Source organism: Hyla sarda, chromosome 1 (assembly GCF_029499605.1).
Source record: "Hyla sarda isolate aHylSar1 chromosome 1, aHylSar1.hap1, whole genome shotgun sequence".
NCBI lineage: Eukaryota > Metazoa > Chordata > Amphibia > Anura > Hylidae > Hyla > Hyla sarda.
Window position 1 is genome coordinate 462,246,474 of NC_079189.1, and position 16,134 is coordinate 462,262,607.

Here is a 16,134-nt window from a genome sequence, read left to right on the forward strand (position 1 = left end):
TATATCTCTATACAGTGTGAACCCTGACCAGTGAGTGGCTCCTTATATCTCTATAGGCAGTGTGAACCCTGACCAGTGAGTGAACACTCCTTATATCTCTATACACAGTGAACCCTGACCAGTGAGTGGCTCCTTATATCTCTATAGGCAGTGTGAACCCTGACCAGTGAGTGAACACTCCTTATATCTCTATAGGCAGTGTGAACCCTGACCAGTGAGTGAACACTCCTTATATCTCTATAGGCAGTGTGAACCCTGACCAGTGAGTGAACACTCCTTATATCTCTATAGGCAGTGTGAACCCTGACCAGTGAGTAAACACTCCTTATATCTCTATAGGCAGTGTGAACCCTGACCAGTGAGTGAACACTCCTTATAACGCTATAGGCAGTGTGAACCCTGACCAGTGAGTGAACACTCCTTATATCTCTATATGAAGTGTGAACCCTGACCAGTGAGTGAACACTCCTTATATCTCTATAGGCAGTGTGAACCCTGACCAGTGAGTGAACACTCCTTATATCTCTATAGGCAGTGTGAACCCTGACCAGTGAGTGAACACTCCTTATATCCCTATATGCAGTGTGAACCCTGACCAGTGAGTGAACACTCCTTATATCTCTATATGAAGTGTGAACCCTGACCAGTGAGTGAACACTCCTTATATCTCTATAGGCAGTGTGAACCCTGACCAGTGAGTGAACACTCCTTATATCTCTATAGGCAGTGTGAACCCTGACCAGTGAGTGAACACTCCTTATATCTCTATAGGCAGTGTGAACCCTGACCAGTGAGTGAACACTCCTTATATCTCTATACAGAGTGAACCCTGACCAGTGAGTGAACACTCCTTATATCTCTATAGGCAGTGTGAACCCTGACCAGTGAGTGAACACTCCTTATATCTCTATACAGAGTGAACCCTGACCAGTGAGTGGCTCCTTATATCTCTATAGGCAGTGTGAACCCTGACCAGTGAGTGAACACTCCTTATATCTCTATAGGCAGTGTGAACCCTGACCAGTGAGTGAACACTCCTTATATCTCTATACAGAGTGAACCCTGACCAGTGAGTGGCTCCTTATATCTCTATAGGCAGTGTGAACCCTGACCAGTGAGTGAACACTCCTTATATCTCTATAGGCAGTGTGAACCCTGACCAGTGAGTGAACACTCCTTATATCTCTATAGGCAGTGTGAACCCTGACCAGTGAGTGAACACTCCTTATATCTCTATAGGCAGTGTGAACCCTGACCAGTGAGTGAACACTCCTTATATCTCTATAGGCAGTGTGAACCCTGACCAGTGAGTGAACACTCCTTATATCTCTATAGGCAGTGTGAACCCTGACCAGTGAGTGAACACTCCTTATATCTCTATAGGCAGTGTGAACCCTGACCAGTGAGTGAACACTCCTTATATCTCTATAGGCAGTGTGAACCCTGACCAGTGAGTGAACACTCCTTATATCTCTATAGGCAGTGTGAACCCTGACCAGTGAGTGAACACTCCTTATATCTCTATACAGAGTGAACCCTGACCAGTGAGTGAACACTCCTTATATCTCTATAGGCAGTGTGAACCCTGACCAGTGAGTGAACACTCCTTATATCTCTATAGAGTGAACCCTGACCAGTGAGTGAACACTCCTTATATCTCTATATGAAGTGTGAACCCTGACCAGTGAGTGAACACTCCTTATATCTCTATAGGCAGTGTGAACCCTGACCAGTGAGTGAACACTCCTTATATCTCTATAGGCAGTGTGAACCCTGACCAGTGAGTGAACACTCCTTATATCTCTATACAGAGTGAACCCTGACCAGTGAGTGTCTCCTTATATCTCTATAGGCAGTGTGAACCCTGACCAGTGAGTGAACACTCCTTATATCTCTATAGGCAGTGTGAACCCTGACCAGTGAGTGAACACTCCTTATATCTCTATAGGCAGTGTGAACCCTGACCAGTGAGTGAACACTCCTTATATCTCTATAGGCAGTGTGAACCCTGACCAGTGAGTGAACACTCCTTATATCTCTATAGGCAGTGTGAACCCTGACCAGTGAGTGAACACTCCTTATATCTCTATAGGCAGTGTGAACCCTGACCAGTGAGTGAACACTCCTTATATCTCTATAGGCAGTGTGAACCCTGACCAGTGAGTGAACACTCCTTATATCTCTATAGGCAGTGTGAACCCTGACCAGTGAGTAAACACTCCTTATATCTCTATAGGCAGTGTGAACCCTGACCAGTGAGTGAACACTCCTTATATCTCTATAGGCAGTGTGAACCCTGACCAGTGAGTAAACACTCCTTATATCTCTATAGGCAGTGTGAACCCTGACCAGTGAGTGAACACTCCTTATATCTCTATAGGCAGTGTGAACCCTGACCAGTGAGTGAACACTCCTTATATATCTATAGGCAGTGTGAACCCTGACCAGTGAGTGAACACTCCTTATATCTCTATAGGCAGTGTGAACCCTGACCAGTGAGTGAACACTCCTTATATCTCTATACAGAGTGAACCCTGACCAGTGAGTGAACACTCCTTATATCTCTATAGGCAGTGTGAACCCTGACCAGTGAGCGGCTCCTTATATCTCTATATGATAGAGAATGGGCTGGACTGAGAAGGTGAGGCAGATGGTGGCGGACACGGCTGCTGTGAGGGCTGTGTTCCTTTGTGCTACAATGCCGCGGTGTGGCAGCTGGTTGCCCCCTCCGCTAGCCACTTGCCCTCTATCCCTCTTAACATGCAAGGCAGGCAGTCTCTCCTCACAGGGATAGCCCGGCTCCATTGTGCTGCCCCTCTCTGACTCCCGGGCGGTCGGGGGGTTGCTAGGAGCCGCTATTTATCCTCACAAAGAGGCGCCAGAGCTGTGAACTGTAAACCGCACACGGCTCTCCACGGGCGGGCGCCTCCTACAGCGGCTGGGGACTGAGGAGTTAACACACCCGGGATTACACGGCGTCCTCTGTCAGCTGTCTCCACGGTGACTGCTCTCTAAGAACCGAGCCGCCTCCGGGGAAGTTCACCTCACTGCAGGCTGCGGAGGAGCCGTCTCTTCTCATAGCCCGATACCGGGACGACGGGTCAGGCTCATCCAGCCGCAGAACACGGAGAGGCGGAAGCATCCTGCCCGGGACTGGGCGCTCTGATGCCGGGGCTGACTGCTAGGTAGGTAACGAGCCGTACACTACATGTGGTCGGGAGAGATGTGCGGCGGTGCCCTGGACCAAAGGCTGCTGCTCTATGTATGTGTGTGTATAATATCAATTATATATATATATATATATATATATATATATATATATATATATATATATATATCTCAATAGGGGACCACCAATATGGCCTATTTTACTGAGCCCCCATGGGTTGTCAACAAATGTCTCCGGACTCCCCCATTACAGATCTGCTCTGTCAAGGGGTGACAACCTGTGTCCCTGCAGTACAGTATTGTTGTCATCCAGTTTTATTAAATATAGAGCTAATGTGTACCACAGTGTGCAGATCTGGAAGGTTTATGGTAGCTGGCAGATCACAGTTTATCCTATAGCACCCCCTCATTGTACCCAAGGATCCCCCACCATGCTTCCCCCTCATTGGTGCCCAAGGATCCCCCACCATGCTTCCCCCTCATTGTACCCTAGGATCCCCCACCATGCTCACCCTCATTGGTGCCCAAGGATCCCCCACCATGCTTCCCCCTCATTGGTGCCCAAGGATCCCCCACCATGCTTCCCCCTCATTGGTGCCCAAGGATCCCCCACCATGCTTCCCCCTCATTGGTGCCCAAGGATCCCCCACCATGCTTCCCCCTCATTGGTGCCCAAGGATCCCCCACCATACTTCCCCCTCATTGGTGCCCAGGGATCCCCCACCATGCTTCCCCCTCATTGGTGCCCAGGGATCCCCCACCATGCTTCCCCCTCATTGGTGCCCAGGGATCCCCCACCATGCTTCCCCCTCATTGGTGCCCTGGGATCCCCCACCATGCTTCCCCCTCATTGGTGCCCTGGGATCCCCCACCATGCTTCCCCCTCATTGGTGCCCTGGGATCCCCCACCATGCTTCCCCCTCATTGGTGCCCAGGGATCCCCCACCATGCTTCCCCCTCATTGGTGCCCAGGGATCCCCCACCATGCTTCCCCCTCATTGGTGCCCAGGGATCCCCCACCATGCTTCCCCCTCATTGGTGCCCTGGGATCCCCCACCATGCTTCCCCCTCATTGGTGCCCTGGGATCCCCCACCATGCTTCCCCCTCATTGGTGCCCTGGGATCCCCCACCATGCTTCCCCCTCATTGGTGCCCTGGGATCCCCCACCATGCTTCCCCCTCATTGGTGCCCTGGGATCCCCCACCATGCTTCCCCCTCATTGGTGCCCTGGGATCCCCCACCATGCTTCCCCCTCATTGGTGCCCTGGGATCCCCCACCATGCTTCCCCCTCATTGGTGCCCTGGGATCCCCCACCATGCTTCCCCCTCATTGGTGCCCTGGGATCCCCCACCATGCTTCCCCCTCATTGGTGCCCTGGGATCCCCCACCATGCTTCCCCCTCATTGGTGCCCTGGGATCCCCCACCATGCTTCCCCCTCATTGGTGCCCTGGGATCCCCCACCATGCTTCCCCCTCATTGGTGCCCTGGGATCCCCCACCATGCTTCCCCCTCATTGGTGCCCTGGGATCCTCCACCATGCTTCCCCCTCATTGGTGCCCTGGGATCCTCCACCATGCTTCCCCTCATTGGTGCCCTAGCAGGGGTGTGGAATTTTTTTTTAAAACTACTTGTCCAAGGGATTAAAACGGAGCAGAATCTACTTGTCCCTCATAACAATTCACTTGTCCTGGTACAAAATAATTTTAACCCAAATAGTATGTAAATAAGGTCTTTTATTAATAAAAACTTGATAGACAGACCCATTACATCCCTGATAAGTAAGTCCGTCCCATTAATGGAATACTGAAGTGCAAAATAACTGATCCTGACCGCTGGGAAACCCCTCCCCCCCCCAAATCTTTTGTATCCCATAGATACATAGAGGGGACATTTCAGCAGCCGTGTCATGCAGGGAAGGAACATTTCCTTCATGCCGTCTCATACAAGAGATTGGGGAGGGGGGGTGGGTTGTCCCAGCGGTCAGGCCCCCGCAATCTATCACTTATGGGGATGTTATTTTGCACTACAGTATTCCTTTAAGTAGGTAGTCCCCCTTCAGGTAGGTATGTCCCTTTATCAGGTAGGGATCAAGTAGGACCCTCTGCGCCATTATGTTATCCCCCCTCTGATGCCCCCTGTGTCATTTCATTACCCCCCCTCCCTTCTGATGCCCCTCGTGTCATTATACCCCCCCTCCCTTCTGATGCCCCTCGTGTCATTATATTTCAGCCCAACCTCCCTCTCCTCTCCCACATTATTTACCAAACCTTCCCTCCTCTCTGATCCCCTGCTACCTGTACTCCGGCCCAATGTGTGCTCCGGCAGGCTCAGGGGCTCGGCGGTCACTTTTGTTACTGGACTGTTAAGAATATAGTTTTGCCCCTCGTGATCAGGCAGGCCCTCATATTAGGAATTCACACAGGTCCGCTCACACGGTTACTGTACTTACATCTCCCTGCAGCAGTCTATAACGAGACTTCCTTGTGGGGATGCGGCGATAGGTGACGTCATCACAGGCGCCGCACGGGACGTCAGCGTCCCGACGTCCTGAGCTGCATATGTGATGACGTCACCAATTGCGCGGGAGATGTAAGTACAGTAACCGTGTGAGTGGACCTGTGTGAATTCTTCCGGCATTTAAGGCTGCTTGCCCGAAGCAGGGCTAAATGCCTGAAGAAATCACCTGCCCGGCGTCCGGAACTGCTTGTCCCGGGCGTCAAGCGATAGGAATTCCACATCCCTGCCTAGGATCCCCCCCCCCCCCCATGCTGCCCCCTCAAAGGTGCCCTAGGATCCCTCACCATGCTGCCCCCTCATAGGTGCCCTAGGATCCTCCACCATGCTGCCCCCTCATTGGTGCCCCAAGGATCCTCCACCATGCTGCCCCCTCATTGGTGCCCCAAAGATCCTCCACCATGCTGCCCCCTCATTGGTGCCCCAAGGATCCTCCACCATACTGCCCCCTCATTGGTGCCCCAAGGATCCTCGCCTTAAAGAGTACCTATTATCAACTAAACTTTTCGCTACTCCCCCCTCCCCATCTGTCCCTGTCTCTAACTCTATCCTAACGTTTATTTTACTTAAAACCACATAAAAATACCTTTTTATGTTCATCTTCGGTAGCTCAGAGAGGAGCGTCTGAGAAGGGAGGAAGTGGGCGGGTCCCGGCAGGCGCGACGTCATCTGAAGCCTTGCTGGGCCGCTTCCGCCCTTCTTCCTGTATGCTGCGCTCCCTCTCGGGAGCGCGCATACAGGTGAACTGCAGGGCAGGGACGGTGTGAGGTGGATTTTTCAAATCCATGCAAAAGTCAGACCGCGGTCCGACTTTTTGCATGGGTTTGAAAAATCCACTTCACACCGGCTCTCCTTGTCAGCGGGAGGAGCCTGAGACACCCGCTGGCCAGCAGAGTCAGGAGTGCGCCTGGCAGGGATGCACGCACAGCGCTCGCTTCCGCCTGTCTGCTTGACAGGCGGAAGCTGCGCTGAGTATCAGATTTCCGACTCAGCCGCCAGGACGGCGTGAGTCCGAAATCACAAAAAAAGGTATTCCTAGGGAGACCCCTAGTGGCCAAAAGTTTAAGCACAAAAAAACATAGAAGAATAATTTTTTTTTAATAGAACCATATTAGTAAATTGTTTTATAAATAATAAACTATAAAATATAAAAAACATTTTGAGAGGTACTCTTTAAGGACTGCACAATAAAATCTAATTACGCATCATAAATTTGAGTGTCAAGTTTATTCATGAAGATTTGATACGAAGTGGGATTCCTACTTGTGCCCCTATCCGAAGGGAGTGCCACATTGATTTGCTTATCTGTGAAGGAAACCATAAATTCGGTGTTTCTAAGCTTTGACTGTTTTTGTGCCAATATAAAAGGAGTGCTGCTCAAAAGGAAAGGGGGTGCGACATAGCGGGAAGGGGGCTTGGGTAGAAATGTAAATTTTGATGCAAAATAGAGGGAGTAGAATAGGGCACAGTGTTGGACTTGTAGTCCATGGGTGCTCTGTGTTCAAAAACAATAATTTGTAAAGTATCTTTTGTCTATCACCTTAAACTTTTAAACTCTACGGATTTCTTTACAGACCATAACAGCTAAAGCAATATTATTGTTAACCCTTTAATGACACAGCCCATTTTGGCCTTAAAGGGGTATTTTGTGAAAAAATATTTTATCCCCTATCCAAAGGATAGGGGATAAGGTGTCTGATCGAGGGGGGCCCGCTGCTGAGACCCCCGCGATCTCCCTGCAACACCCGCATTCCATGCGGGGACTGCGTCTCTAGTTTCGGAAACCTCCGGGTTTCCCTACCATCACGCCCCCTCCCATAGACATAAATGGAGGGGGCGTGGCGTGACGTCACGTTCCCAGTCCCCGAAACCTGGAGGTTTCCGAAACTGGAGATTCAGCATGCACATAGAATACAGGTGCTACAGGGAGATTGCGGGGGGTATCAGCAGCGGGCCCCCCGCGATCAGACACCTTATCCCCTATCCTTTGGATAGGGGATAAAATATTTTTGCCCGGAACACCCCTTTAAGGACTCCAATTTTATTTTTGCATTTGGGTTTTTTCCTCCTCGCCTTCAAAAAATCGTAACTCTTTTATATTTTCATCCACAGACTAGTATGAGGGCTTGTTTTTTGCGCGACCAGTTGTCCTTTGTAATGACATCACTCATTTTACCATAAAATGTATGACGTAACCAAAAAAATACTATTTGTGTGGTGAAATTGAAAAGAAAACCGCAGTTTAGCAAATTTTGGAAGGTTTAGTCTTCTGGCTGTACAATTTATATAAAAAATGACGTGATTTTTATTCTGTGGGTCAATACGATTAAAATGATACCTATGATTACATACTTTTCTATTATTGTACCGCTTTAAAAAAAATCGCACATTTTTCAAACAAATACGTACGTTTAAAATCCCTCTATTTTGATGGCCTATAACTTTCATTTTTCCATATTTCCATATAATTTTTTTTTTGAATTGTGATCTGTACTTTTTATTAATACCATATTTGCGTATATAAAACTTTAAATACATTTTTTTAATTAATTTGTTTGTGACAAAGAAGCAGCAATTTTGGCTTTTTAAAATTAATTTTTTACATTTGCGCCGTTCACCGTACGGGATCATTAACATTATATTTGATAGTTCTGACACTTCCGCACTCAGCAATACCAAATTATGTTTATGAATTTTTTTACACTTTTTGGGGGTAAAATGGGGGGAAAAGGGACAATTTAACATTTTTAGAGGGGATTTTTCAAAATGATTTTTTTTTTTTTTTTAACTCTTTTTTTTTTTTTTTCCACTAATTATAGCAATCATTTCATTGCTAATAATCAGTATTATCGGTCATCTTCTGTTCTGGTCTGCTCAATCTCAGACCAGAGCAGAAGACCCCTGGAGACGGACAGATGCAGGTGAGGAGACCTCCGGCCACCATTATGGATGATCGGATCCCCGCAGTAGTGCCATGGGCGATCTGATCATCCATTTTACCGACCGCACTGCCCAGATGCCGTGATCACGGCATCTCAGGGGTTAGACGGACATCAGCACGACCGCTCGTGTCCGCCATTACTGGTTCCCCGGCCGCTGATAGCAGCCGGGACCTGCCGTGCATGACGCAAGCACCACTCCGGTGCTCGCGGTCATGTACAGGATGTAAATGTACGTCTTGGTGAGTTAAGTACCACCGCACCAGGATGTACATTTACGTCCTGCGTCGCTAAGGGGTTACATTTCACCAAACAATCTTTTTGGTTGAAAGTCGTTTGCATTAAAGGGGTACTCCGGAGGGGAAAAAAAATGTTTTAAAATGAACTGGTGCCAGAAAATTATACAGATGTGTAAATTACTTCTACAGTATAATCTCCCAATAGTGGCACTCACGGGGGAAAAAAAGGTGTCCACTATTGAAAGATGTCCACTATTGGAAAAAAAAAAAGCTCAAATCTTTCTAAATTACCAAATACTGTACTGTACTCGCTCCAGAGCTATAAAACTAAATATTACAGTAGAATCTCCTAGTGACGTTTAACCCGTTAAGGGTCAGGCCAATTTTCACTATAGGACCAGTGTTTTCTGCACATTTGACCACTGTCACTCTAAGCATTAATAACTCTGGGATGCTTTTACTTTTCATACTAATTCCGAGATTGTTTTTTCATGACATATTCTACTTTATGTTAGTGGTAAAATGTTGTCGATACTTGCATCATTTCTTGGTGAAAAATTCAAAAATTTGATGAAAAAATTGAAAATTTAGCATTTTTCTAACTTTGAAGCTCTCTGCATGTAAGGAAAATAGACATTCCAAATACATTTATATTTTGATTCACTAATACAATGTCTACCGTACTTTGTTTGCATCATAAAGTTGCCATGTTTTTACTTTTGGAAGACATCAGAGGGCTTCAAAGTATAGCAGCAATTTTCCAATTTTTCACAAAATGTTCAAAATCTGAATTTTTCATGGACCAGTTCAGGTTTGAAGTGGATTTGAAGGGTCTTCCTATTAGAAATACCCCACAAATAACCCCATTATAAAAACCGCACCCCTCAAATTATTCAAAATGACATTGAGTAAGTGTGTTAACCCTTTAGGTGTTTCACAGGAATAGCAGCAAAGTGAAGGAGAAAATGCAAAATCTTCATTTTTTACACTCGCGTGTTCTTGTAGACCCAGTTTTTGAATTTTTACAAGAGGTAAAAGGAGAAAAATCCTCTCAAAATGTGTAACCCAATTTCTCTTGAGTAAGGAAATACCTCATATGTGTAGGTCAAGTGTTCGGCGGGCGCAGTAGAGGGCTCGGAAGGGAAGGAGCGACTGGGATTTTGGAGAGTGAGTTTTTCTGAAATAGTTTTTGGGGGTATGTCACATTTAGGAAGCCCCTATGGTGCCAGAACAGCAGAAAACCACCCACATGGCATACCATTTTGGAAACTACACCCCTCAAGACACGTAGCAAGGGGTCCAGTGAGCCTCAACACCCCACAGGTGTTTGATGACTTTTCGTTAAAGTCGGATGTGTAAATGAAAAAATCTTTTAACTAAAGTGCAGTTTTTTCCCCAAATTTACCATTTTTATAAAGGGTAATGGGAGAAAATGCCCCCCAAAATTTGTAACCCCATCTCTTCTGAGTATGGAAACATCCCATGTTAGGACGTAAAATGCTCTGCGGACAAACTACAATGCTCATAAGAGAAGGAGCCACATTTTGGCTTTTTGAAAGCAAATTTTGCTGAAATGGTTTTTGGGGGGCATGTTGCATTTAGGAAGCCCCTATGGTGCCAGAACAGCAAAAAAAAAAAAACACATGGCATACTATTTTGGAAACTACACCCCTCAAGGAACGTAACAAGGGGTACAGTGAGCCTTAACACTTCACTGGTATTTCATGACTTTTTGTTAAAGTTGGATGTGTAAATGAAAAAAAAGTTTTTTCACTAAAGTGCTGTTTTTTCCCAAAATTTTAAATTTTTTCAAGGGGTAATAGGAGAAAATGACCCCCAAAATTTGTAACCCCATTTCTTCTGAGTATGGAAATACCCCATGTGTGGACGTCAAGTGCTCTGCTGGCGCACTACAATGCTCAGAAGAGGAGGAGCGCCATTGAGCTTTTGGAAAGTGGACCCCCCCACATGTGACCCCATTTTGGAAGCTACACCCCTCACAGAATTTAATAAGGGGTGCAGTGAGTATTTACACCCCACTGGCGTTTGACAGATCTTTTGAACAGTGGGCTGAGCAAATGCAAAATTACATTTTTCATTTTCACGGACCACTGTTCCAAAAATCTGTCAGACACCTGTGGGGCGTAAATGCTCATTGTACCCCTTATTGCATTACGTGAGGGGTGTAGTTTCCAAAATGGGGTCACATGTGGGAGGGGTCCATTGTTCTGGCACTATGGGCGCTTTGTAAACACACGTGGCCTTCAATTCCGGACAAATTTTCTCTTCAAAATCCCAATGGCGCTCCTTCTCTTCTGAGCATTGTAGTTCGCCCTCAGAGCACTTTACATCCACATATGGGGTATTTATATACTCAGAAGAAATGGGGTTACAAATTGTGGGGGGCTTTTTTTCCTATTTTCCCTTGTGAAAATGAAAAATTTTGGGTAACCCCAGCATTTTAGTGAATTTTTTATTTTTTTTTTCATTTTCCCATCCAACTTTAATGAAAATTCGTCAAACACCTGTGGGGTGTTAAGGCTCACTATACCCCTTGTTACATTCCGTAAGGGGTGTAGTTTCGAAAATGGGGTCACAAGTGGGTATTTTTTTTTTTTTGTTTATGGCAGAACCGTTTTAAAATCAGCCACCCCTGTGCAAATCACCAATTTAGGCCTCAAATGTACATAGTGTGCTCTCACTCCTGAGCCTTGTTATGCGTCCGCAGAGCATTTTATGCCCACATATGGGGTATTTCCGTACTCAGGAGAAATTGCGTTACAAATTTTGGGGGTCTTTTTTTCCTTTTACCTCTTGTGAAAATAAAAAGTAAAGGGCAACACCAGCCTGTTAGTGTAATTTTTTTAAAATTTTTTTTACACTAACATGCTGGTGTAGACCCCAACTTTTCCTTTTCATAAGGGGTAAAAGGAGAAAAAGCCCCCCCAAAATTTGTAGTGCAATTTCTTCCGAGTACGGAAATACCCCATATGTGGCCCTAAGCTGTTTCCTTGAAATACGACAGGGCTCCAAAGTGAGAGAGCGCCATGCGCATTTGAGGACAAAATTAGGGATTGCATAGGGGTGGACCTAGGGGGTATTCTACGCCAGTGATTCCCAAACAAGGTGCCTCCAGCTGTTGCTAAACTCCCAGCATGCCAGGACAGTCAGTGGCTGTCCGGAAATGCTGGGAGTTGTTGTTTTGCAACAGCTGGAGGCTCCGTTTTGGAACCACTGCTGAACAATACGTTCTTCATTTTTATGTGGGGGGGGGGGGGGGGACAGTGTAAGGGGGTGTATATGTAGTGTATAACCCTTTATTATGTGGTAGTGTAGTGTTTTTAGGGTACATTCGCACTGGCGGGTTACAGTGAGCTTACCGCTAGGAGTTTGTGCTGCGGCAAAAAATTTGCCGCAGCTCATACTTGAAGCAGGAAACTCACTGTAAACCAGTCCGTGTGAATGTACCCTGTACATTCACATGGGGGGAAAACCGCCAGCTGTTTCATAACTACAACTCCCAGCATGTACTGACAGACCGTGCATGCTGGGAGTTGTACTTTTGCAACACCTGGAGGCACACTGGTTGGAAAACCTTCAGTTAGGTTCTGTTACCTAACTCAGTATTTTCCAACCAGTGTGCCTCCAGCTGTTGCAAAACCTCAACTCCCAGCATGTACTGATCGTTGAAGTGCATGCTGGGAGATGTAGTTATGCAATAGCTAGAGGTACGCAACTACAACTCCCAGCATGCTGAGATAGCTGTTTGCTGTTGGGCATGCTGGGATTTGCAGTTTTGCAACATCTGGAGGTCTACAGTTTAGAGACCACTGCACAGTGATTTCCAAACTGCAAGATCTTGCAAAACTACAACTCCCAGCATGCCCAGACAGCAAACTGCTATGTGGGCATGCTGGGAGTTGTAGTTTTGCAAGATCTAGAGGGCCACAGTGCACAGCACAGTGATCTCCAGACTGTGACCCTCCAGCTGTTGCAAAACTATAAATCCCAGCATGCCCAAACAGCTGTCTGGGCATGGTGGGAGTTGTAGTCTTGCAACATCTGGAGCGCAACAGTGTAGAGACCACTGTATAGTTGTCTCAAACTGTAGTCCCTTAGATGTTGCTAAGCAAGTTACCGGCTTCCGTCGGATCCAGGGAGCCATCCTCTTCTGCCGCACGACATGCCGCCCGCGCCGATCTCCGACACCGATCGTCGCCCGCAGGGTAATTGGATCTTCGGCGCCGGTCCTCTTCGGTTTCCCCGTCCTGCCCCGCCTATTGTGGGTGGGCAGACCGGGGAAAACAAAAGTTAACCCCCTCCCTCCCCCGATCTGCTATTTGTGGTCGCGTCTAGACCACCAATAGCAGGGATAGGAGGACAACCGCGATCCCCCTTATTTTCTGGGTCACCATAGACCCGTAATCGCGCAAATCGCAAGTGTGAATTCACTTGCGATTTGCGCCGATCCCCGACATGGAGGGGACTGATGACCCCCCTGGGCATTTGCGCGGGGTGCCTGCTGATCGATATCAGCAGTCACCCAGGTACGCCCTTGGTCCTTAAGTACCAGGGAGCATAGGCGTACCTGTATGCCTTTGGTCCTTAACAGGTTAATGACCCCCTATTACCCTCCCTGTACCATTTCATCTCCTACATGCCATTTTATTCTCCCACTTTATGCCTCCAATGCCACTTCATTCTTCCCCCTTTGAAGCCTTCGGTGCTATTTAAAACCTGTGCCACTTTATTCCTCTTGTGCCCTGTGCCACATCGTCCCCCCCCCCCCCCCCCAGTTGTTTTTCCTAGCAGGCTCAGTTGCAGGGCTTTCAGCGGGTTTGATGTTGTACTGACATCCTCTGCGCTGAACTTACTGAGAGCAGCAGAGGCGGCTGCGGGCACTGACGAGTGACGTCAGGAGCGTGTCACTCGTTAGTGCTCGCATCCGACGCTGCTCACAGCCTTTCAGCGAGTGCGGCGCAGAGGACACCAGGAGAGTGTGAAACCTGCTGAGAACCCCTGCACCTGAGCCTGCTGGCCAGGTAAGAACAACAATGGGGAGAAGGGAATGGGAGAAGTGATGTGGCACAGGGGGATAAAGGGGAATGAAATGACAGAGGGGGTGATGAATTTGCACAGAGGGTAATAAAGGGGGTAATGAAATAGCACAGGGAGGATTAAGGGGAAATGATGTGGCACAGGGGGTTATAAAGGGGGAAATGGTTTGGCATGGCATGATTTGGATTGGGAGGGGGGGGGGGTTTGAATGATTTGGCCAGCAGATGTACAGAAGCAGGATACCACTGTTTAAACAGCAGTCTTCTGCTTCTCTGCTGGGGAGCCTGGGCCCCTAACTGGGGTATTGGCTGTACCCCCTGACGCCAGCTCTATGTACAAGGTAGGGCCAGCACATAAGTTTGGTTGTCCCCTATTGGGAGCATTTTGTCCTCTATTGGGTGTGTCAGCGTTCTGGTATTGGGAATGTCCTCTATTAGGATGGTGCATATACATTATAATGGGACTCTGCCGGGGAATAAAAAAACTGTCCACTATTGGGAGGTATCTGCTAAGGGAGATTTTACTGTATATAAAAATCTTAATCCTTCCAGTACTTATCAGCTGCTGTATACTACAGAGGAATTTGTGTAGTTTTTTCCGATCTGACCACCATGCTCTCTGCTGACACCTCTTTCCCATCAGGAACTTTCCAGAGCAGGATCAAATCCCAATAGAGAACTTCTCCTGCATTGGACAGCATGCATGTGGTGACTCGCACATCGCAGTGTGTCTGCTCGTAGTGGCGGATTGCCGCTATGAGCAGGAACAGATGGAGGCACAATGTAGGGGTCCACCGTCGGCAGATCCACTGCGGCTCCGTCCGTGTCAACGCACCCTTAACCCCATAAGGACTCAGCCCTTTTTTTGCAATTCTGACCATTGTCACTTTATGCATTAATAACTCTGAGATGCTTTTACCGATTATTCTGATTCTGAGATGAGATGAGTTTTTTTCGTGACATATTCTACTTTATGTTAGTGGTAAATTTTTGTCGATACTTGAAAATTTCTCATTTTTCTAAGTTTGAAACGCTCTGCTTGTAAGGAAAATGGATATTCCAAATAAATTTTATATTAATTCACAAATACAATATGTCTACTTTGTGTTGACATCATAAAGTTGACATGTTTTTACTTTGTGAAGACGTTAGAGGGCTTCAAAGAAGAGCAGCAATTTTCAAAATTTTCACAAAAATTTCTAAATCTGAATTTTTTAGGGACCAGTTAAGTTTGAAGTGGATTTGAGGTGCCTTTCTGTGAGAAATACCCCATTATAGAAACTACACCCCTCAAAGGATTCAAAAACACATTCAGAAAGTTTGTTAACCCTTTAGGTGTTTCACAAGAATAGCAGCAAAGTGGAGGAGAAAAATCAAAATCTGCATTTTTTACACTAACATGTTCTTGTAGCCCCATTTTTTTCATTTTTAAAAGTGGTATTAGGTGAAAAAGCCCCCAAAATTTGGAGCCCAATTTCTCTCGAGTATGGAAATACCTCATATGACATAAAGTGCTCTGTGGGCTCACATGACTCAAGAGGAAAAGAGCAACTGTGGAATTTTTTAAAACAAATTTTGCTGTCATGGTTTTTGGGGGCCATGTTGCATTAAGGAAGCCCCCATGGTGCCAGAACAGCAAAAAAAAAAAAAACCCACATGGCATACTATTTTGGAAACTACACCCTTCGAGGAACGTAGCAAGGGGTGCAGTGTACCTTGACACCTCACAGGTGTTTGACGACTTTGCGTTGAAGTTGGACATGAAAATGGAAAATTAGATTTTTAACACTAAAATGATGGTGTTACCCCAAATTTTTCTTTTTCACAAGGGGTAATTGGAGAAAATGGACCCCAAAATTTGAAGCCCAATTTCTCTCGATTAAGAAAATGCCCCATATGTGGATGTTAAGTGTTCTACCGGCACACTACAGGTCTCAGAACAGAAGGAGCGCCATTAGTCTTTTTGAGAGAGAATTTTGCAGAAATGGTTTTTGGGGGGTATGTTGTATTTAGAAAGTCCCCAGGGTGTCAGAACAGCATAACCTCCCCCCCCCCCCCCCCACATGGCATACTATTTTGGAAACTACACCCCTCAAGGAACATAACAAGGGGTATATTGAGCCTTAACACCTCACAGGTGTTTGACGACTTTGCGTTGAAGTTGGACGTGAAAATGGAAAATTTGATTTTCTCTATCGGCTCCATTGGGGGACA

The 16,134-nt window shown here is 46.7% G+C and overlaps 1 protein-coding gene across 7 annotated transcripts in view; it reads left to right on the top strand.

The window, feature by feature from the left end:
- Positions 1-2,653: 2,653 nt before the first annotated feature.
- The window catches only part of B3GNT4 (UDP-GlcNAc:betaGal beta-1,3-N-acetylglucosaminyltransferase 4), a 97,552-nt gene continuing 84,071 nt past the window's right edge, over positions 2,654-16,134 (top strand). For all 7 annotated transcript variants that reach the window (XR_008847108.1, XR_008847106.1, XR_008847107.1 and 4 more), the window contains exon 1: positions 2,654-3,185. Coding sequence is in view for 1 of the 7 variants with exons in the window: in XM_056535156.1 (XP_056391131.1) it covers positions 3,166-3,185 (20 nt within the window). In the remaining 6 variants the exon portion in view is untranslated. The remainder of the gene's footprint in view (positions 3,186-16,134) is intronic.